The following is a 22,365-nucleotide window of genomic DNA, read 5'->3' on the forward strand; positions in this document are numbered from 1 at the left end:
GGCACCGCCGTGCCTGTGTCACACGCCACCGTGCGTCTCCCGCCTCTGCCGTCGCTGCCGCCCGATGTTTCTCCACTCCGGCTACCAGGGATCGCTCCGTCTCTGCCAGCACTCGCCGCCGCTATCGCTGCCGATATCGCGCCGCCATCCACGCCGTCTGAGACACCACCACACATCCTCCTCAGAGGTGGGTGCCCCCTACCCATCTAAAGGTAGGTACCCATTTGTCTACTCGCATTGTTGGTGTTAATTGCTTTCGAGCCGCTGGGTTGGCGGGAGCTGGGACGAGGGCCGGAAGCTCACTCCGGCCGCGGTGGGTCTTGAACAGCCTTATGGGCTGTTCGCTAGATGTTCTGGCAGGTGTTTTTACTCCCTGCGCCACCGCTCCCTCATGTTCAGGATGAAGCTCCTGAACTTGATGTACTCGAACTGGAGAACTTGAAAGCTTGCACACTGTTACGTGTATGTGGTTGGTCCTAATACAAGGTATTATGTGGACTGTGTTCTTGGGTTTTGGATTTTTCTTTTGGACCAGCACAGGTGACAACAGTTCCTTTCAACTTTTAGGAAGACAGTGAAAGTTTTCTGCTTAAGGCCTTGTCTGGTAAGGCAGGAATGGTTATTATTTTGGGGGGTAGTCTGTTGTCCTAGCTTGCCTGCTTGGTTTTTTACTCTCATATTTTTGTTATCTTTATTCATTTTTGGAGGCCCTACTTCAAGTAGGGGCTTTTTGGAGAGGGCCTTTTTGGTCATGGCACTAAAACTCTGGAACTCTCCCCCCAGGGAGATCTGTGTGCTCTCTTATGTTGCTATCTTCTGCCAGCAGCAGGTGAAGATTTTTTTCACTTCATTTGGCGTTTCCCTCAGTGATCCTTGCATGAGAGCCTGTGTGGTGCAGTGGTTAAGAGTGGTGGAATCTAATCTGGAGAACCAGGTTTGATTCCTCACTTCTCCAAATGAAGCCAGCTGGGTGACCTTGAGTCAGTCACAGCTCTCTCAGAGCTGTCTCAGCTCCACCTACCTCACAGGGCCTCTGTTGTGGGGAGAGGAAGGGAAGGCGATTATAAGCTCCTTTGGGTAGAAAAAAGCAGGATATAATAACCAATAACCAACTCTTCTTGCTTCCTGCCCAATGTTTTCAATTGTTGTTTTTGTTTCGTTATGTATTTTAGCTCTGGTTTTGATTGTTTTATTGCTTTGGGAGAGGGTGGTTTGAATGGTTTAAAATTAATTTTATTGTGTATGTTTTCATTTGTTAGCTGCCTTGGTGGCTGTTGTGAGGGCGGAAAGGCAGGATATAAATTCTGGAAAAAATAAATAAATTCATTATAAATTATGTCTAAATGTCTAGCCTGATATGGCAATTAGGAGCATTCTCCTTCTCACTGCAGACTCCTGACCTGTGTGACTATTAGTCCACAAGGGCTCTGCAATCATGGGAATAAACTTTCCTGGGACTGGAAATAGCTGCTGGTGGGGGGGATGTAAGATTTGCTGGATTCAACCCCCTACTTTAGGATCATGCATACTCTATCTCATCATTGTTTTAGTTCTAACCAGAATGACACACACCTTTCTTACTACCTTACTAAAAGTAATACACAACTGAAATGGTTGTTCTTAAGGAATTAGAATACAGTTCATCACAAAGCAGTGTGGGTGGTTTGAAGAACAATCTGACAAGTTTAAAATTGCCTGGCTGTTAGTGCTGAAGAGTGTGTGAAGAGGAATTATCAAAGATGGCACCCTAAGGAAGGCGTTAGCAGACTCTACCACTGACAGGAATGTCAGTGTATGGTCCAATCTGCATTGTTCTTTCCCACCGCTGTGCCTTCAATTTCACATCGTCTCACAAATTTCTGTCTACATTGCATGCCGCTGTTGCCTTCCTATTGCATCGACTCAGCATTGGCTGTCTGCATTATTTTATTGCCCTGTAGTGGCCACTCCTAGGTCACTACAGCATTCCACTGCATTATCTGGATCTCGTTTAAAGCAGTTCTAATTGCTCCTCCCTGCCCTCTAGACACTGTGAGCAAAAAGCAGTCAACTTGAACCAAATTCTCCCCCCTCCCCAGTCGTCTGTTTAAAAGTATCCAGGGAACATTTTTCTGCTATCATTTTTTTTTGCTGGTGGGTTAGAAGCATGCCCACCCAGCTTGTTCACTTTCCAGCCCCCCTCTGCCCCCCCAGGTCACCCTCTTTACTTTCTGCAGGGGAGTCATGGGTGCCGTTTCCTCCCCACAGCGTAGTGCCCTGCTGACACCCCGGGAGGCCTCACCCCTCTCGAGCGTGCTCTCCCTCCTGTGCCCTGAAGGTTGCCATGGTGAGGACTGATGCAGACAGCTAGCCTTTATTCCGAGCCAGAATGGGAGGGAAAGGGGAACAGAGTACAATGGCGCCGGAGAAGACTGAAACTGCTTTACACAGCAGATGCAGATTCAGCCTAAGTTAGATGATGGAAATAACTGCCATAAATGATTGCATCAGGAAGTATCTACAGCACAGTCCCACAGGCTCTTGTTTTGTAGCCTCTACTAACAAAGAGAGCTGTTTATTCATACATTCAGTAGAAGAGAAATTCATGTTTTAGATGTACACAAATGAACAAAACAGGAAGTCAGACTGATGAGAAGATAAATGAAGGATTCAGAGATCAGAAAAATCACTTCACAATTGTTTCTTGATGAACCACAGTGCAGCAGGCAAGACCCACAACACGTGACATGGACTTTTGAATCAGGGCACTGCTGCTGTTATCACTTGAACTTTGGCCTGGCTACTGAAATACCATGAAAATCAGATAGCAAATATGGAGTCATAGATCCTGAAATTTCTACAGGCAGTCCTGCATTCAAGTCTTCACAGAACAGCAACCACCACAACAACTTGAACTGCTCATGGTAATGAGCTAGTGCACTCGAAGAACTAGTATATTATGTTGCCAGTGTCCTTTAATAGCTGAACTGCAGCATTATGCATCAGCTAAAGTATCTTAGCCTACACTGGTAGCCTAAAGAAGGAGTTGCATAGTAGCATAAAGACAAGAATCTCTTGTACACTTGCTACTGCAGAACATTTGCCACTACTACAAAAGAACAGCTAAACAATGTTGGCAGAGAGAAGGCTTCTTGAAAAGTTAGTAAGTCTTGGCTCCAATGAGTTTAGAGAGAAGACAGTCAACAGAAAATATGTATCTGTAAACTCAAAGGGAGAGTCACTGTATAAAAAGAACACATAGGTAGAGATTAAGCACGGCTTTCCCTCAGCCTTGCTAAAACTGCACACTCCTCAATCTGCTTCTCCTTAGAAAAAGAGGCTGTCAGAATTGTCACTATTATGTAGCTTGGCCTTTAATGATTATAACCACAGCCAGTGTCATGGGTAGGCTTAGATGATCATGTGCCTGAACAATGACAGCTGTTGGTGGGCCCACTCACCCAGTGAAGGAGAGTCTGGAGAAATCAGCTGAAGGTGGGGAAAGGGTCACATCTTTCACCGTTCCCCTCTAGGCTACGTTCAGACATCAAGCTTACCATGCTCTGTGTCAGCAAGCTGCCATTCTGTTTTCTGTGACCTCTGTGTACATATCCTTACCCTGTTGCACCCGGCTTGTTTATACTATCCTGCTTCTGTGCTGGAATGCCTAAGATAACTACTGGTGGATGTGTGGGGGAGAAGATGCTGTAATGCTTGCCTATTGCTATCTCATGGGAACTGCACCTGTGTTTTGTCTGATGTTCTGCCTGGTTCCCATGGACTGGGCGCGCAACCGTTTCATTAGCCCGCCAGCGGGAATATTATTCATTGGATATGTATCTGTTTGAATTTCCTTTATTATGCTCGCCCTAACTGTGTATCCCCAGTTCTAACAAAGAACGTGTTTGAGTATGTCTTCAACGCTTTGAAATAAATTTTGCTTTTCTTGAAAACGTGGATTTATTCTCGATGCTTGGGGATCCAACATATTGTTAGAACTCCCTTTCTCCTATCGTTCCGAATCTGGCAAGATCATGAGCGGAGCTGAGGGAGACCTACCGAAAACGGAGGGGGATTCAGGATCGGTCCCACACACCTCCGCTCCTTTGGTGACGGCAGCCTCGCTGGAGGGTGCCGTGGGGGGAACGATTCCCCGCCGGCCTGCACATCTGTCTTGGCCGCCTCCGACCCCTTCGCACTGGGGTCCGCGGAAGACTCAACGGCAGGATGACTGGACTATGTACAACACTCAAGGCACCCGTGAGGTGTACTCCCGTCGAGGGAGCGGATTACGTGAAAGTTTGTTTGACAAGGGATTGTTCCCAGAGCCGGGGGCTACCTCGGAGAAGGGGTGTTCTGAGCAAGACCTCGAAGAGTGGATGTTCGAGCCATCGGGGCCCCGAGGCCACGTAGAGGATTCGGAGGGAGCCGGGGGCTTCCAAACGGAAGGAGACTATGACCCACCCCCGGACTCCCACCCTCGAGATCCGATCCCTGAGGAAACCACCGGGGAACGACTGGAGGAACTGGAATACTCGGTGAGGGACCTGTTGAGGGCATTCCAGGATGTAATGGAAGCTCTGCCGGGGATGATGGACATTAGAATGGCTAATTTTCTTGATGCACACGCCGCGCAACAGCAAGTTGCCCCAGCACCGGGAGTTCCCGCGCCGCAGGTGCCTGCCCAGCCACCGGCCGGACCTCCGCAGCAGTCTCTGCGGGCAAGCATAAATCAGCTCACTGCCTGGGGGGGGCGGAGGTGGAACACTCAGTGGGGCATTCCGGGCATAATGATTTACTTACAAAAATGTGTATCCTGCCTTTCTGCTCCCATGAGGGCCATCAAGGCAGCTAGTAATTTAAAAAACGTGATAAAAATCACATTTCAAAACCATAAAAATAAATGCCCCCCCCCCAAACATACTGGTGTTCTTTCTTGTTTAGTACAGGCTCAACTTCTTTCCAAAAGGAGCACCCCATGGCCCAACAAATCCCATTTCCTCTCATCCCACCACTATCTCACACTTTGACCCTACAACTCAGCCTCTCTAGCTGTCCCTGCATGTGGCACAGATAGCACTTATAGAAACACTGCTTTGGAGAGCCTGGGCTTTGGCTTCTTATCTAACAACCTAAGTTTGGGTTTTCAAGACTTCGTTACTCTATTTTCCCAGTGTCCTTAGTGCCAAAAAGTACTACAATCATCCCACATTGTCAGCCTTTCTGGAAACGACTTGATATCTCCAGCCTTCACAGATGGCAAGAAGAAGAGGAGGAGATTGGATTTATACCCCGCCCTTCACTCAGAGTGGCTTACAAACTCCTTTCCCTTCCCCTCCCCACAACAGAAACCCTGTGAGGTGTACATAAGAACATGAGAGAAGCCAGTGTTAGATCAGGCCAATGGCCCATCCAGTCCAACGCTCTGTCACACAGTGGCCAAAAATACCAGGGGCCATCAGAAGGTCCAGCAGTGGGGCCAGGGCACTAGAAGCCTTCCCACTGTTTCCCTCCCAAGCACCAAGAATACAGAGCATCACTTGCCCCATACTGAGAGTTCCTATCTATACCTTGTGGCTAATAGCCACTGATGGACCTCTGCTCCATATGTTTACCCAGTTTCCTCTTGAAGCCGTCCATGCTTGTAGCCGCCACCATCTCCTGTGGCAGTGAATCCCATGTGTTAATCATTATTTGGGTGAAGAAATACTTCCTTTTATCCGTTCTAACCCGACTGCTCAGCAATTTCATTGAGTGCCCACAAGTTCTTGTATTGTGAGAAAGGGAGAAAAGTACTTCTTTCTCTACCTGCTCTGTCCCATGCATAATCTTATAAACCTAGATCATGTCACCCCTCAGTCGCCATTTCTCCAAGCTAAAGAGCCCCAAACGCTTTAACCTTTCTTCATAGGGAAAGTGTTCCAACACTTTTATCATTCTAGTTACCCTTTTCTGCACTTTTCCCATAATATCCTTTGTTGCACCCGGCTTGTTTATACTATCCTGCTTCTGTGCTGGAATGCCTAAGATAACTACTGGTGGATGTGTGGGGGAGAAGATGCTGTAATGCTTGCCTATTGCTATCTCATGGGAACTGCACCTGTGTTTTGTCTGATGTTCTGCCTGGTTCCCATGGACTGGGCGCGCAACCGTTTCATTAGCCCGCCAGCGGGAATATTATTCATTGGATATGTATCTGTTTGAATTTCCTTTATTATGCTCGCCCTAACTGTGTATCCCCAGTTCTAACAAAGAACGTGTTTGAGTATGTCTTCAACGCTTTGAAATAAATTTTGCTTTTCTTGAAAACGTGGATTTATTCTCGATGCTTGGGGATCCAACACTCTGGAGCCACCTCTAATTTATCTGGGTTTCTTTGAAACAGAAAGGTTTGCTCAGAAAGCCCCCTCCCCCTTTAACCCGCCTTACTGAACATTCACCCCATGGTTGATTGATCAGACGCAGCGGCCACGGAAGGGGTGGGGGGTAGTTTTCTTTAATCATTTGTCTTCTGGACATGTGCATAGGCACTTATGGGAAGCAGCGCTTTAAACTCCTGGCAGGATGGCTGCAGCTGGTGGCCAATGGGATTGCTGGAAGAGGATGCTGGGATCTGTAGATCAGCATGGGGGAAATATTTTGTAAACTGTGCTTTTGAAAGTCAGGGGGGAAAGAATGAGAGAGATAAGCCTCATCCTCAGGTTCAGCTGGTGTGGGCTAGGGGAGGGGGTGACGAAATTCACAAGAACTGCTTGAAGCGCATATTTGCTTACGTGCAAGTCAGTAACACAAAAAAAAAGGCAGTGAAACAGGAAGTCTGACTTCCCAAACAGCTTCACTACACAAGAGTGATCACACATCCACAGGAGCACTGTGAAACTGGTGGGATACATAAATACTGGAATTTCTGTGGTATCGGGAAAGACTGGGATAAGCACAGGAGATAGATGTTGCTGTCTGGATGAGTACTTTAAATCCGCTGGAGAGAAGCAACGACAACGGATCAAAGTGCTTGTCTGATCACAGCCCTACTCTCCCTGCTTCCTTCCTCCCTCTACTCAGCTTTTCCCTTGCAGTCTGCTGTCTGCACACAACATTTGCTTCTGCACAGTTGGGAGGTTCTGGTGTATTTGCTGTGGGATATACTAAAGTGAAGGACAGGATTGGCTGTTGGAAACAATGGGAGAGGCTTGAAGGCCCACTGGATATAATGGAAACCAGTTATGCCCAAACTGACATGCATGGGTTCCAATGAAATACACTACAGCACAAAAAGTGGCAATTAAAACGAGGAATGGATTTTGTATGAAGGTCTCTGGGCCCAGATAGACTGTTCTTGGATTGCAATGACAGCCTGCAGAGTGGAGTGATGGTCTCTGGGAGTAGCATGAGTGTTCTAGGACTAGAATTACAGGACCCAGAGTGGAATGACGATCCCTGGGAGTAACAGAAGTGTTCTGGAACTGCAATGATGGCCTCCATAGTGGAATGAGCAGCCCATGAGTAGGGTTACCAAACCCCTGGTATGGGTGGGGGTTCCCCCAATTTTGGGGGCTTCTGCCAGTTGCTGGCCAGCTGGCTGGCAGGGGAAGCCCTGCCCCTGAACAGCAATGTCGTGTGGCAACACTCTGCTTTTTGTACAAAACTCTGGTTTGAGCCCAATTTGAACCATAGAGTTTATCCAAAAAGTAGAGCGCCGCCCCCAACTTCACCGGCACAATGATATCACTTCCGCACAGCATCATTGCATTGGGGACGACCACCCCCCGAATCCCCCCATCGGCATGACGATTGCACCTGGCAACCCTACCTGGGAGCAGCAGAAGTGTACTGGGCCTGGAGTGACAGGTCCCAGAAGGCAATGACAAGGCCCCAAACTTTTACTCCCACAGCTATCATACTCTGAAACTTGGTATGTTCAGTCTATGCCGGTAAAGATCAGAAATTCAGAATTTGTACACAAAGAGACAGAGATTTTCTGACACAGTGTTCTTTTTAGGATTACCAAAACCTGAGATTACATTCTGAGGTAATTTTAAATTGCAGATGTATGATCACATCCTGAGGAAAATAATTTTTAAAAATAAAATTTAAAATTTATCCATGACTTTGTCCTAATAAACTGGACATTTTTCTATTGCTTCTTTTTAATTTTTAATGAGCTATCATAGCCCATGAGATCTAATTTTTACATGCTAAATGAACAAAACACCATGCAATCACATTCTTTTCCATGTTGTAACAAAACACTGTCCAGGACGTTGCACTGGTTTCCCTACAAAAAAACTACAGCATGTGCTGTATTGGAACTGAAAAGTTATTAGTGAGAACCACTTGATGATAGTATGAGACATGAACCTTTCAGGCTAGGTTTTAAAAATTCATCACTCAGCAAGTTGACTCGGCAGCAAAAAAAAAGATAAAAATATGGGAAGGGGTCGTGAGTTGACAAGCAATACATGTGGAAAGTTCCAAACAGTGCTAAGAACGGAAAAAGCAAGATAGAGTGGGTTTAGGAAAGATAAAAGCAAGAGAGAGAGCAGCGGCTGGATGCTCTCTTTTTATTCCTAAAATGTGACCTGAGGCAGTTGCCTGTTGTCACATAGTCCCCAGGAAATATGAACTAAAAATTTAACCTATGAATAGATCAGAAAAGGGATTAATGGTTGGGCAATTGCAGGTGATGGCTTGGCTAGGAGTAACCCCTCTTATGAAAATGGGAAAGACAAAGGAAAAAAGGAAGAGAACCAATCAGGTTGCAGGACTGGTACTTTGGATTAACGACCAGATGCTTGACAGCTGTGTTATCTTGAAGGGCAGCAGGAAGACTTGATGGCTTGCTACTGTCGTCATCCGGTGCATCCTTTTATTTTAGTCTGGAAGGAATGTATGCTTCTTTTGATGTTACTATATGTAGAGGTGGGAATGCGTGCATGATGAAGAAGGGAGGTATTCATGGCATCTGTGCAGGAACGTCTTGTCCTTTTTGCAGAGCATGGCTTCCCTCTGTGATCTGCTGCTGTTTCTGCATGTATGGAGGTCAGGGCTGCTGGTCTGCACTGTGCTGCTGGAGATGCAGGAGCAAGACGCTTCTTGTAGTCCAGGAGTCCATGTCTGGTTTGGGATCTAGCTTAGGCTCCCCTTGGCTAAAGCACATCCCTTTAGTCCAGTATAAAGGCACTGTTTTTGGGCTACAGCATTGTCCATTGCCCTGACACACTCTTTTCACAGTTCACAAGGCAGTCATATTTAAGAGTCTATATTAATGTCATTTGAAGTGGCTGCTTGGCAACAACTGGACCACACAATCATTTTTGATGGTGCTTAACACCAGTTTCAGGGTTTAAGGGGATGGACTTTAAGCACCTTCTTATCCCCAGGTAACTGCTGAATGCTGTCAAATCATACCAATCATGTTAGCAGAGTGCATACACACAGATTCCAACATGCACTCAGGCCATAGCCCCTTCCCTATTCTATAAGTATCTCATTACTGAGACAGTGTAAGCAAGATGACCTCCAAACGGTGGGAAAAGGTATAGAAATGTGGCCCAGATGTTATTTACTAAAATGTTTTGTAGCTCCCCTGGCTGACTTCTCCAAAGCCAGAAATCAAAGGTTCCTCAAATACAGTTTATTGTAATTGTTTTCCTTTCATTTATTCAAAGGAAGTTATTCCTGCCTTCTAACATGTTTGGGAAGAAAATCCAGAAATTGTAACTATTATAGATGACAAGCAGAAACCTGCAAGGACTTGTGGGGTGAAGTGCCTTCTCCCCCACTATTTCCTCTCCTTGAAATTCCCCACAACCTCTCCCCCATTTCCTGCCTCTTTCTCACCTTCCCATCTGTCTCTTTCCCATCCAAGAGCTAATTTACCTTTATTTCCTCCCCATCTTCTGTTGTCCACACTTCCCAACCCCTGGCACCCTTTAGCCAGGAAAACTATGGCCCAGTTACATAGTGCCAGTTGTCAGGGCAGGCCCAGTTGTCTGGAGGTACCTGCAAGGGCTTATGGAGGGTATTCATTTTCCTCTGTTTCAACATCCCTTTTCTTACAAGACAACCACCATAGCATCAGCCTTCTCTGCTTTCTTCTCTCCTTCCCATCTAACTACCTTTATCAGTGTCTTGTACAGCCAGGTACTGCCTCCTTCAGCTGGCACTGCCCTCCGTCTCTCACCACCTGTGGGACGTGACTGGGCATTGCCAACTGCCTCACCTTGTGTGGGGCCTGGCCAGGCTGGGCAAGAGCATCTGCCTTTCACAGAATGAGCCAGGCACTGCCACCTCCTCCGTCTCACCTCTTGTGTGGGGCTGTGCCAGGTACTGCCCTCTTCCTTGCCTCATCCTGCACGCTCAGCCGGGTACCAGCCTCTGCCTTGCTTCACAGGGGGCTTGGCTGGGAGCCATCCTCTAACTTGCCTTGGCTTGTGCAGGGCTCAAACAGGCCAGGGCTTGGTGCCACCCCTTTGCCTTGCACAGGGGCTTGGCCAAATCAGGCGCAATCCTCTTTCTTGCCTCATGGGGGGGGGGCCTCAGCCAGACTGGGGCTGCTGTCTCCTTTTCTTTGTTGTGTGTGAGGCTCAGCCTGGGTGCCACCATCTGCCTAAACTTGGCTGGGCACCAGCGTCTGCCTTGCATTATAAGGATCTTGGCTGGGTGCCAGCATCTGCCTTGCCTCACATGGGCTGAGCCAGGCACCACCCTATTTTGCCTCTCACACTGAGCTCTGGAAGGCTCGGCTCTGTCTCCTCTACCTTGCCTTCTGTCACAGGATAGGCTGGCTTGGAGGGGGGGGGGAGAAGTATCCCGATGCTCTTAATGGTCGCTCCTGGCCCTGCCTGTCAGGTAAATTATGCTGAGAATGAGTAACTGGCCCAGGGTCACCCAGTGAGTTTCCAAGGCAGAATGGGGATTTAAGGACCCAGTCTGAAACTCTAACCACTACACCCCACTGGAGTGGCTGCTCTTCAACATTAGGAAGCAGCCTCATCTAGGTGAGTCATGGAAACTGTGTAGTATCACGACTCCCAGTTTTCCTGCCAGGCTTGGCCCTGATGAGTCTTCCTTCAAAGGCTAAACAGTCCTGGAAAGGGTCTTGTCCCCTTTCCCTGCCTTTTACTGACAAAAACCAAGCCTGTTGTGGTTGCCTAGCAACGGCCACTGAGGGTATTCTTTTTTAAAGCTACAGGAGCTCCTTTTATCATTTTGGGGTTTTATGAACTTCCCATTATTTATTTATACAATTTCAGATTTTTCTGCAAACCTGGGGTGCGCTTCAGGTTTCTCAAAATATCTGTATTGTCCATTTACGGCTCCAGTCACCAGACTGGAACCTCAGATCTGGCTGACTTGGCTATTAGAATACAGAATAAGTAGTCATGAATGAAAGAATGGGTGGTTCTCCTGACATAACAAATTTCCTGTGTTACAGTGACATCTTGTGAGTATCCAATTTCACAATCTAATACTACTTGTATCACTAAGTCCTTGCTTTCTCATTCATGGGTAACTGCTTCCATGAGCGTGATACTTAAGACTGATGTCTTAGTCAAGACTTGTTTCACTTGGAATAATGGTTGCTGTCCCTCCTCCCTGATTCTGGTGTTCGTTTATGTGTTTTTATTGAATTATTTTTATCATTTAAAATGTTTTTTTTAATTGTTAAAATGTTTTAATGTTTTTATGTTTGTCGTCTTGGGGACCCTGATCTGGTGGAAAGGCAGCATAAAAATGTTTTAAATAAAATAGTGTTATTTTAAAGGTATATTTATAAAGCTTAGTTTTAGTGCCAGTTCTTTTTAAATTTTACTTCTTCAGATATAGAGCAGGTTAAAATCAAAATAAAAGCAGTCTTGGTTTTATAAAGAGAAACAGACTACTTCAAAGGGCTCTATATATTCAGAAGGGGATGAGGACAAAATTGCTGCCCATCCCAAATCTTATGACACTCACATTTATAATCTCTTTAACATGAAAAACACATTCAAGCATTTTTTGATCCTACAACATCCTGGTGAGGTAGGCTAATATTACTATTTTACCAAGGGGAACTTAAAAGCTGTTAGAATATTATTTCCCAAGACCTAGCTTAACATATCCTGAGCTTATTACTATAATAGAGCAAGGATAATCATACACCATTGATTTTCATGGGTGAATCTACAAGGATTTAGTACATTACACACACATAACACTGATTGGAAGTTCCCTTGGTGGTATTCCTCTATCCAACACACAGTATTGCATTGGGACACCAAAGAGATGATAGTGTCATTCTCTTTGTTAGTACCAAACACTTGTGTATGTGCACATGAATGGATTCTTAAAGCCTTCTATTTGGCTTGGTTTATACAACCCAGGCAGATCCTTGTATATACCCATCAGGTGTGCAGCCAAGTGCTGTATACAAAGAATGTCTGAATCACACTGGCTGAACTTCTAAATCAGTTATAATACGTAAACTAGGTTGGGCTAAACCCCCACCTCCGCTTTCTCAGACAATGCAAAATGGTATTCTTTGCTTATAATGCAAATCTGTAGACTTTTATTTAAAGATACCTGCAAATGACTAAACCATTTATCAGTTTGTGCTTCCTGTGCTGTCTCGTGGGTGTCTAAACCTTTTCAAAAAGATGAAAAACAACCAAGTTGTTAAACCGACATAACATTGTGTCAATTTCAACATCCTTTCCTTACCAGTTTGGTTTCAGTTCAGTAAAGAACAGGCAGATTTTAAGAATTAATCTGTAAAACAAATTTTTACAGGCAAATGGAGCTGCCATATTTTCATGGAAATATAACAAAAGAAAGTTGTGAAGAAGTACTGATCCAAAAAGGAAAGAATGGATGTTTTTTATTACGAGACAGCCAGAGCATACCAGGAGTCTTGTGCCTTTGTGTGCTGTAAGTATTTTCCTTTTTCTTTAAACTGTCTTTTGGAAAGAAACTAGAGAAATTGAGCTACAGGAATCTTAGGCACATTTGCTTTGAAGCAATTCCCACTGGTTTAACTGGAGTTACTTCCACACATGTCTTAATGACAATGAATCAGGGATAAAATAAGCACCACTGATTTCAAAGGGCTTATACATCTGGACCATTTCCCCCCCTGTTGTACGATTTTTTGGGGATGGGAGCACTATCAACATTTTTGGAAAATTCTAAATTTCCCCCCAGATTCAATTTGTACTGCACACTGTTCTGTGGGTTTGACCCAGATTAAAAGGTGGGATAATAATCAGTACATAAATATGTAGTAAATATATATACAAAAAAGTTCACTTTCACACAAATGTTAATAATCTACAATTTACTTCCAGAATCCTTGCAAATGGTATTGAAATTTTCTAACCAGAAAGATTGGTCAAAAAATCAAAATCAAAATGTTCTGTAATTAGCAATCTGTTTTGATTCAAACCCCATCATACAATACCATAACATCGCTTCACAAGGGCATTGTGTAGTACTGGATAAGCACCCTTTGGATGTATAGAACCATATACAGAATAGTGATTTCACAGTGAAGCCAGTTCCCATATTTGAATTACTCCTGTGGACCATGTCAATTAAGGTAAATGTTGGTATCAATAGAACAATAGTCTCATTCAGTATAAGGCAAATTCTTTTATCTAAAGCTCCGTTATTCACAGCTACCATTAGTTTCTGCTCTACTAAACTCTGGCTTTTCCAAATACATGTTCTAATTTAATTCATACACACACACACACACACACACATATACATATACAAAAATTGTTTGTTGCTTTTATACTATACACTACATAGAAATAAGGGGTGGGTAAACACTAACCGACTACAGGTGATAGGATAGCATTACTAAAGGCATATATGTTGCTGATAATAAACGCTTATTCAAGTTTCTCATATTAAGTCATACATGAGTAAAGCTTCTTTTCAGTTTATAACAATCAGTAAAAGCTTAAAGTATAAGTATTTGCTCTAAGCAAGTAAGCAAGATAATTATCTCTTCAAGTATTATGTTTCAGTTACATTCTCTTCTTGTTTCTTCTTCCCTTCTTTTTATCTTTATCAAAGTCAGTTTTGCCTTTGGGTAATTTGGGTGCAACTTCTCCCAATTCTGATGAGGAATCTTCTTCAGAGGAACTGGTTGTATCCGATGTTCTAATTTCCTAAAACACTTTATACTAAATTGCAAGAATTTTTTTTTGTTTCTCACATTGTTTTCAAGACAGAAGACAACTTTCAACAGTTGACTAGGCACTTGTACAAAAGAATAGTACTATTTGCATTAGAGATCTGTTTCCTTAGATATCAATGAAGATCTTAGCTGCTACACCCCCCCCCAAAAAAAAAGCAGTAAGGATCGTTACCAGCCTGCCATTACTGTAACAGATTTTGTGACTAGGTTACTATGTGGGAATCTAATTCTAGTAAACTGAGAACCAGCAGACTCTAATCCGGAGAACTGGGTTCAATTCCGTACTCCTCCACATGAAGCCAGCTGGGTGACCATGGGTCAGTCACAGCTCTCAGAACTCTCTCAGTCCCCTCCCCATAACTCTAGCTCACTAAAAGAGTTAGAACTTAAGGCTTCAGATCTCCTGGCTATACCACACACAATGCCATACGATAATTAATTTCTAGTAAATTACAAACATAGCTGTGCTATACTAAGAATTTACACCCAGAGTCCAACTCTACTTAGGACTGCACAGTAATTGTAAATGTGGGTAAATGTGAGTAGCCAGGAATCTACCATGGGCAGCTTCTAGTATTATGTGACAACAGGTAGGAAGCAACTACTTGGCAACTCACATGGTCATTTCTCACTGTAGCTCTCAAATAATTATTTTTGACACAGCATATAAACCTAAAGATATATGATTATTCAGCATACATCAGCTTCCTAACATTTAAAATTAATGATTTTCCTTTTTTACTTTTTAATTTCAGCTATGAACAGCTTGTCTATACTTACAGAATATTCAGGAAACGTAATGGACATTATATGATTCAGGTAAGAAAATGTCTTTAGATAAAGCCAAATTGAAGAAATATTTTCTTGCTAATTTATACTTAACCTATCCCCCCCCCAACATAACAGAGTTCTATTTGTACTCCATATTATACAACTTCTTCCTTTAATTATTAAAATTAACTGGCTACTTTAAGAATTCTTTTGCTATCCATTCAGTCTTAATGCTCACATTATCCATTTACTATAGATCCAACTCCATTACATCCCTGAAAATATCTAAAAGCTGTGTTCATTATAGTCTTGTATTCATAATGCTGTATTAATGAGTTTCACTGAAAATAATATTTCACCAGTCAATACTCTTTGGCTCAAATACATTTGCTATTCATACATTCAGAATTAAATTTTAATTTTGCAGCAATTCACATATTGTTCACATTATTTTACAGACTTCTGAAAGAGGCCCAAGACAAGACTTCAGAACTTTAAAGGATTTAGTTGCTAACTACGAAAAACCCAATCAAGGACTAGTAATCCATCTGTGCTATCCAGTAAATAGATCTACATTCCACCAGGGACCTCAGCATAGCCATAATCCAAGAGATTATGTTGGTAAGGATATACATAATGGCAAGTGAATAAGATTACTCTGGACAGGAGATATCATGGGATTCACTCCCCCATTAACAAACAAGCTTGTAATGAATGCTTATTTATAAATAAAACTGACTTTCGAGGAAGGAGGAAAATGAAGATGTGCCTCAACAATTTTCAGAGAAAATGCTTAAAAAGCACCCCATCATACATTACATCATATGCAAAAAAGGCAGAAAAAACTCAAAAAGGAGAGCTACAAAATTCTGCTGAATAATCAATGTTAAATATTGTATATAAAATGTCAATCACACAGCAGATTTATTTTTTCTCAGTTTAAGTACTCACTAAACCCCAAGTTACTGGTGCTATTTTAGAACACACAATCCTTTCTCTCTTTCACTCCAGAAGCAATACCACTTCTGTGATAGTACTTGTGAAATGTGAATGTATAATCTAAAAAATCTAAAAATAAATCAACAAAACTATTTCTTTCCCTTTAATAAAATAGTATAATAAAATAATAGTTTAATAAAAACTATTAACAAAATAATAGTTCTGAATATTTTATTAATACCCTAATTCATGTAATTAAATCAGTGCCTTAATCAAACAACTAAGCTTTCTTTAACTGGGAAACAACCTTTTTGTAGACTTTGTTTGTCTTTAAAATATGCCTTCTTGGTAGATATCTGAGGCAGGAAGAAGTTGAGAAAAGCATTCCACCTTGTAAAAAGCTAGAAACAAGACTATATGGACCAAAAATAGAGGCATTTGTGGGCTTTAAAAAAGTAACTCACTGCAGACCAGCCCATGAAGGAAGAAACTGTATTATCTGTGCAGGCTAATCCAACCAAAACACCTTTATACATATTTAAGAACATATATTTCTACAAACTTCTATCTTTATAGTAAATATAGTAAAGTAAAGGGAAAGGTTTGAGAATGAATAAAAGTCAAGGATTTTGGGGGAAGCCATATTGCAAAAAGTATAAATGCAGCTATTGCCTCTCTTTATGCTAACCTGAGCTAACATTTTTCTCATTTTAGTAAAAACCAACATGTTAATAGGTATATTTATTTCTTAAAACTTAATCATGACCATCTTTCTGATTGAGTTATGCTGTTTTTCTATGGGGAACCATATCTAGTTCTATAATGTGGAAAATAAGCACTAAACACTGTAAATTATTTATTTATAACCCCACTTTTCTCTTCAATGGGGACCCAAAGTGGCTTACAACATCATTCTATCCCCCTCCATTTTATCCACACGACCAGCACCCTGTGAGGTAAGTTAGGCTTAGAGTATGTGGATGGTCCAAGGACACCCAGTGAGCCTGCATGGCAGAGTGGGGATTTAAACCTGGTCTCTATCATAGACCAACACTCTAATCATTACACCACACTGGCAGTCTTTTATTTTATATCTAATTGTATAATAATATGTCATATTTATTATTGTGAGCTTTCCACTGGATCAGTAAGTTGTAGTTGTTATAAACATTATGCCTGCTTTTCTAGGAAATACATGCATTTCAAAATGGGAAACTTAATTTAAAGCAATGATTTAGAGTAGCTTGATTTAAATCATTCTACCCTGTAGGGACAAGTGAGACAGACTGGAAGAGTGATCAATGTTCTTCAGTTAGTAAGAAGACCGTGTTCTCTATTTTGGGGAACAAAACGAGATACTTCCATGCACTTCATTCACAGCCTTCAGTCCTTTCTCTGGTTCCCCTTTCTAACTCTCAAGACACTTGTGAGTCAAGTAGATAACCACCAGCCAAACATGGCCTAGGTAAATCCAGGCAGAATGAAGCATAAATTAAGGAAACAGATTTGTGATCCCAAGAACAGTAATGTCAAAACTAGAAAAAAGAAGAAACTAGGGAATGTTCAAGATTGCCGGAATGCAAAATAGAGGTTTAATATGGGAAAATAGTGCCTGGGTCAATAGCTCATTATTAGCTCACATGCTTTGTATAGAGTCCATTTCATTCACCAGCATCTTTCATTAAAGGATGTGAAGCCAACAAGGTCTATGAAAGGTACTGAGAGCCTCAGTGTAGTTAACTCTCTTATGGCTAATTTTATTAATGCAGCTTAATCTTGGTAGGCTATATCTCAATTCTGATGTCAGATTAAGTGTAAGCAGCAAGCACAGAGGTCATTTCGGGGGGGAACGCGGGGGAACGCAGTTCCCCTGGGTGAGGTGCAGGGGGGCGGGGCACATGATGAAGCCCCGCCCCCTGCTTCCGGCCGCCCCGCTTCCAGCCCTCATTCAGCCAGGAGGAGGCAGGAGAAGAGGGAGGGTAAATTGCTTCCTCCCCGCCTCTCCCCACCCCTGCCTGCCTGGGGCCAGGGAAGGCCTTGGCGGGGCTTCCTCGCACTCCCGCTGGCCTTACAGGTCCACCGCCGGGCCCCTGATGTCAGGGGGTGTGGCATATGCTAATGAGTTCCCCTAGCTCTTTTTCTACGAAATGACCCCTGAGCAAGCAACTAAAGGCACTTACTTCATGTTTATAATCAATCCCTCTCAGGTGTGAGAGATGTAAAAAAGAGAGAGTGTAAACCATCAGAAATGTTTTTATACAATTCTGGAATACTTTCTCCTAAGAGCTACAATGAGTAGGTGCACACAGAGCTGAAATTCATATGGACAATGTGAGAGCTATTTTTGGGCAGGAACGCACAGGAACGGAGTTCTGGCTGGCTTCTGAATTGGTCACACCCAGCAGGAACTCATTAGCATAATAAGACACACCCAACAGCAGAAACTCATTAGGATTGGCTACATTAGGGGTGTGTGGCCTAGCATGCAAAGGAGTTCCTGCTACAAAAAAAGCCCTGGGTTTTGGCAACAAACAAGGTAAACAGAATAAGAAGCAAAAGATGGGTGTGGCTGGATGACCACACTTCTGGTAGCATGGGGGTGTGGCCTAATATAATGAGCTGTGTTGTCAGGGGTGTGGCATATATGCTAATGAGTTTCTGCTGGATAATGTAAACAACGATTTTGGTAGTGGAACATTTTAGTAGTGGAAAACTGGCAAGCAAGACTATATTTCTTCACTTGACTGGCTTCTTTATTAAGCACCTAAGAGACCTGTTGGATCAGACAAGTGGTCCATCTAGTCCAGCATCTTGTTTCACACAGTGGCCAGCCAGTTACTCTGGAGGCCCAACAACAGAGAACAGAGGCAAAGGCCGGTTTGGTGTAGTGGTTAAGTGCGCGGACTCTAATCTGGGAGAACTGGGTTTGATTCCCCACTCCTCCACTTTCCCCTAGCTGGATGACCTTGGGCAAGCCATAGTTCTGATAAGAGCTGTCCTTGAAAAAGAGCAGTTTTTGTCAAGAGCTCTCTCAGCCCCACCTACCTCACAGGCTGTCTGTTGTGGGGAGGGGAAGGGAAAGGAGTTTGTAAGCCGCTCTGAGACACCTTTGGGTAGTGAAGGGCGGTGTATAAATCCAATCTCTTCTTCCCCTGATGTTGCCTCCTACCACTGGTATTCAGAAGTTTACTGCCTCTGAACATGGAGATTCCCTTCAGTCACCATGGCTGGTAGCCACTGAAAGACCTATCTTCCATTAATCTAATCCTGTAGAAGACCTGCCCACATCTGGCAGATCCATGCCAGATGATGTCAGTGTTTTACCTGCCCACAGGCCTCAGACTGAGAGGGAAGCTTTCCATCACTCTGGTTCTTCACCTCTCTCCTGAGCCTACTCCGCTCAACCTCAGGAGCCAAAGCTAGTATGTCCTCTCTGATCTCTTTCTCAGCCAACTTCCCTTTGCTTTATGAAGGGCCTGGCTCATCCTGGAGCAAGTCCTTTGGTGGCTCGCACCTCTGGAACCCCAATGGGGATCTGAGGAATTCCTGTAGGAAGCTGTTGCCACCCCCCCACTTCCCAGCTGTGACTCATCTTGTTTGCCTTATAGGTACCACATAAGCTGCTGCTTTGGCTAATGGACACTGAGCATGGGACCTTGGCTACCCTCAGAGTCTGGAAGCCTGGGGATTGCTCGAATCCCCTTTTAAAGCCATCTATGCCTGTGTAAATTGGTATTGCAAGGGTATAAAGACCTTGGTTAGAACTTATGCCTTATGCAGTCACCGTGTGCACTAAAACCTCAATGGCTACTTCACTGCAAAGCAGTGCCAGAAAAAGATATTGCAGTGGAGAAGCAACAGATGGGATAGGGTCTAAAAATACCTCCTGCTGCTTCTCCAGTGCAAGTCACCATCTTCTAACAGGGATTTGCAGAGATTAAACCATTAAGGTTTCAGTACACAAGGTGACTCCTTACTAAGTTGTTTCAGCCTCTTTGTTCTATCTGCATTTTCATTCTGCAGTACACAGTACCTTTCAACAGTAATTGATTTAATACAACCCGTCACATCATCTCATTTGAGACTACTTGCTTGATTTCAGAATCATAAAAATAATCAGTTGTCTTATCTTTTTGTTTCCAGACACTGAAGATGGAGATTATATTGATGTTGTACCTGAATAAAATGAGTTTTGCTTTCTCAACATGATAATGCCTGCTCATCACCAGTAGCTGCATACTTGTTGATTAAATCTTTTATTAATTTGACTAGGTTCTGTATTATAATGCTCTGCATAGTGATTTTCACATTAGGTATAATAATGTATAAGGTGCTATGCTGACTACTTCTTGTATTTCTTATTTTTTGCATCACTTTTTATTTTAAAAATTCTCCCCTTTACCCTTCACGTGTCTGAAAAAGCAGACTCTGTCCCAAGGAAGGTTACAATAAATTTATTAGTTTATAAGATGCTAAAAGAATTCTTCCTGTTTTTCTGTCTCAATTGATTAGATTATTTTGATTCGCTACACAGCCTCAACCTTGAAGTAAATATTCATTTTAACCACCGAAATTCTCCCCAAAAGTGACAAGTTCAAAGTATTCCATTTTTTAATGTCTTCTTGTATCGTAGGCCACAGTTTGTCATAGTTATTCTTATAAAGGTCAATGTTTCTCTGAAATGATTTTTGCAAATAGCTTATAACAAGAGTGGACCCGCAACAAAATGTTGCTCGTCTCTTCCCCCCCCCCCTTCCCCGTTGCGAGCCCCGGCGGGCCTCGCTCGTCTCTTCTCCCTCCCCTTCTCTCCGTTGCGAGCCCCGGCGGCCGTAGCTGCCGGGCCTCGCTCGTCTCTTCCCCCCTCCCCCTCCCCTCCATTGCGAGCTCCGGCGGCTGCAGCCACCGGGCCTCGCTCGTCTCTTCCCCCTCCCCCTCCCATCTGAAGCGAGCCCCGGCGGCTCCTGCTGCTGGGCCTCGCTCGTCTCTTCCCCCTCCCCTCCCCTCCCCTCTGAAGCGAGGCTGGGTGGCTTGCAGCCGCCCAGGCCTCTCTGGGTCCCGGCCGGCTGCATGGCTGGCCGGGCCGCCGGCTCCGAAGCAGCGGGGGCAAGGCCGGCAGCAGAGCGTTCCCTGCGCATGCGCAGGGGACGTTCTGTGAGTTTCGGGGGGATTTAAGTATCCCCCCGATATTTTTGTCCAGTTTTTAGATTTTTGTGCACACGTGGGGATTGCCCCACGTGTGCACAAACCTCCCCCTGCCCCCCAAGTGCGGATATAGCGATCCGCACAGACGGGGCCACTTGGCTATTAGATATAGTGATCATTATTCAAAAGAGATTTTGGTCTATAATTTTTCACATCTGTTAAATCTTGCGCTTCTTTAGGAATAAGTGAAACTGTAGCTTCTTTCCATGATTCTGGTATTTTCTTTCTCTCCCTTATTTCGTTTGTCAAGAGCTCAAAGATTGGGACTGGCTCCTCTTTGAATTTCTTATAAAACTTTGCCGTAAAGTCATCTGGTCCTGGAGCTTTTCCCAACTTCGCCTCCTGAATAGCCATATAGATTTCTTCTTTTGTTATTGGGTTATTTAACATTACCTTCATGTTCTCCAATATTTTTGGCATCTTTATTTTGTCCAAATAATTCTTAATTTTATCTTTGTCTATTATCTTCTTTCCAAAAAGGTTTGCATAGTATTTATAGAATGCTCTCTTAATTCCATTACTGTCCACAATTTCTCTTTCTCCTTCTATTATTCTGCTAATTGTTTTATTTTCTCACCTTTTCTTCAATTGCCACGCCAAATATTTTCCCAGTTTATTTGCCCCTTCAAAAGACTTTTGTTGTAACGTTTTCAAATTCCAATAAATTTCTTGATTCATTAATGTGTTCAGTTGTTCTTGTAAAATTTGAATCTCTTTAATTATTTTCTTTTTCCCCGGTCTTTTCTTTAACTCTTTTTCCTTTACGCTAATTTTTTCCAAAATCTTATTTTGCTGCTCCAGTCTCTTTTTCTTTTCTCTGCTGTTCAGGGATATTAATAGTCCTCTCATTACTGCTTGTGGTGATTTCATGTTTATTTGTGTGTGTGTCTTTAAAAGTTTGGTTTGTATGGATGTATGACAGACTAGGGTGCTGGAAGCAGGCAAATGGTATGATTGGTGAGTGACAGAGAGGGGGAGGGGTTTTGGAATGGATGCTGTGTGGAGGATTTGTATGTCTATCAGGAGTGACTGTTAAGAGTGATTACAGTTAAACAGTTAGGCAGTCAGAAGAGAGTGCTGTGTGAAAGCAACTGATAGGTTTTTAAGTTCTGACTTCTGAGAGAGAAGCAGAAGTTCTGTGTTGAAACAGTTATAAGAAGAAGCTTCCCTGTGTGGGTTGTTAAGTTCTGTGTCTTAGCGCTGAATAAGACAGTTGATGAGCAGTTCATTCTGAGGTCTGAAGGAGAGACCTTCTTGTGTTATGAAAAGTTGAAGTAAAAAGAGAAAGT

General features: G+C 43.3%; 1 protein-coding gene across 1 annotated transcript; it reads left to right on the plus strand.

Moving 5' to 3' along the window:
• Positions 1-12,754: 12,754 nt before the first annotated feature.
• Positions 12,755-20,058, plus strand: LOC107123970 (SH2 domain-containing protein 1B-like). The gene is made up of 4 exons (XM_015427338.1): positions 12,755-12,888; positions 14,920-14,983; positions 15,394-15,556; positions 20,018-20,058. The coding sequence occupies exons 1-4, from the start codon at positions 12,755-12,757 to the stop codon at positions 20,056-20,058; spliced, it is 402 nt and encodes a 133-aa protein (XP_015282824.1).
• The last annotated feature ends 2,307 nt before the right edge of the window (positions 20,059-22,365 follow it).

Source organism: Gekko japonicus, unplaced genomic scaffold, assembly GCF_001447785.1.
Source record: "Gekko japonicus isolate JY-2015 unplaced genomic scaffold, Gekko_japonicus_V1.1 scaffold1838, whole genome shotgun sequence".
NCBI lineage: Eukaryota > Metazoa > Chordata > Lepidosauria > Squamata > Gekkonidae > Gekko > Gekko japonicus.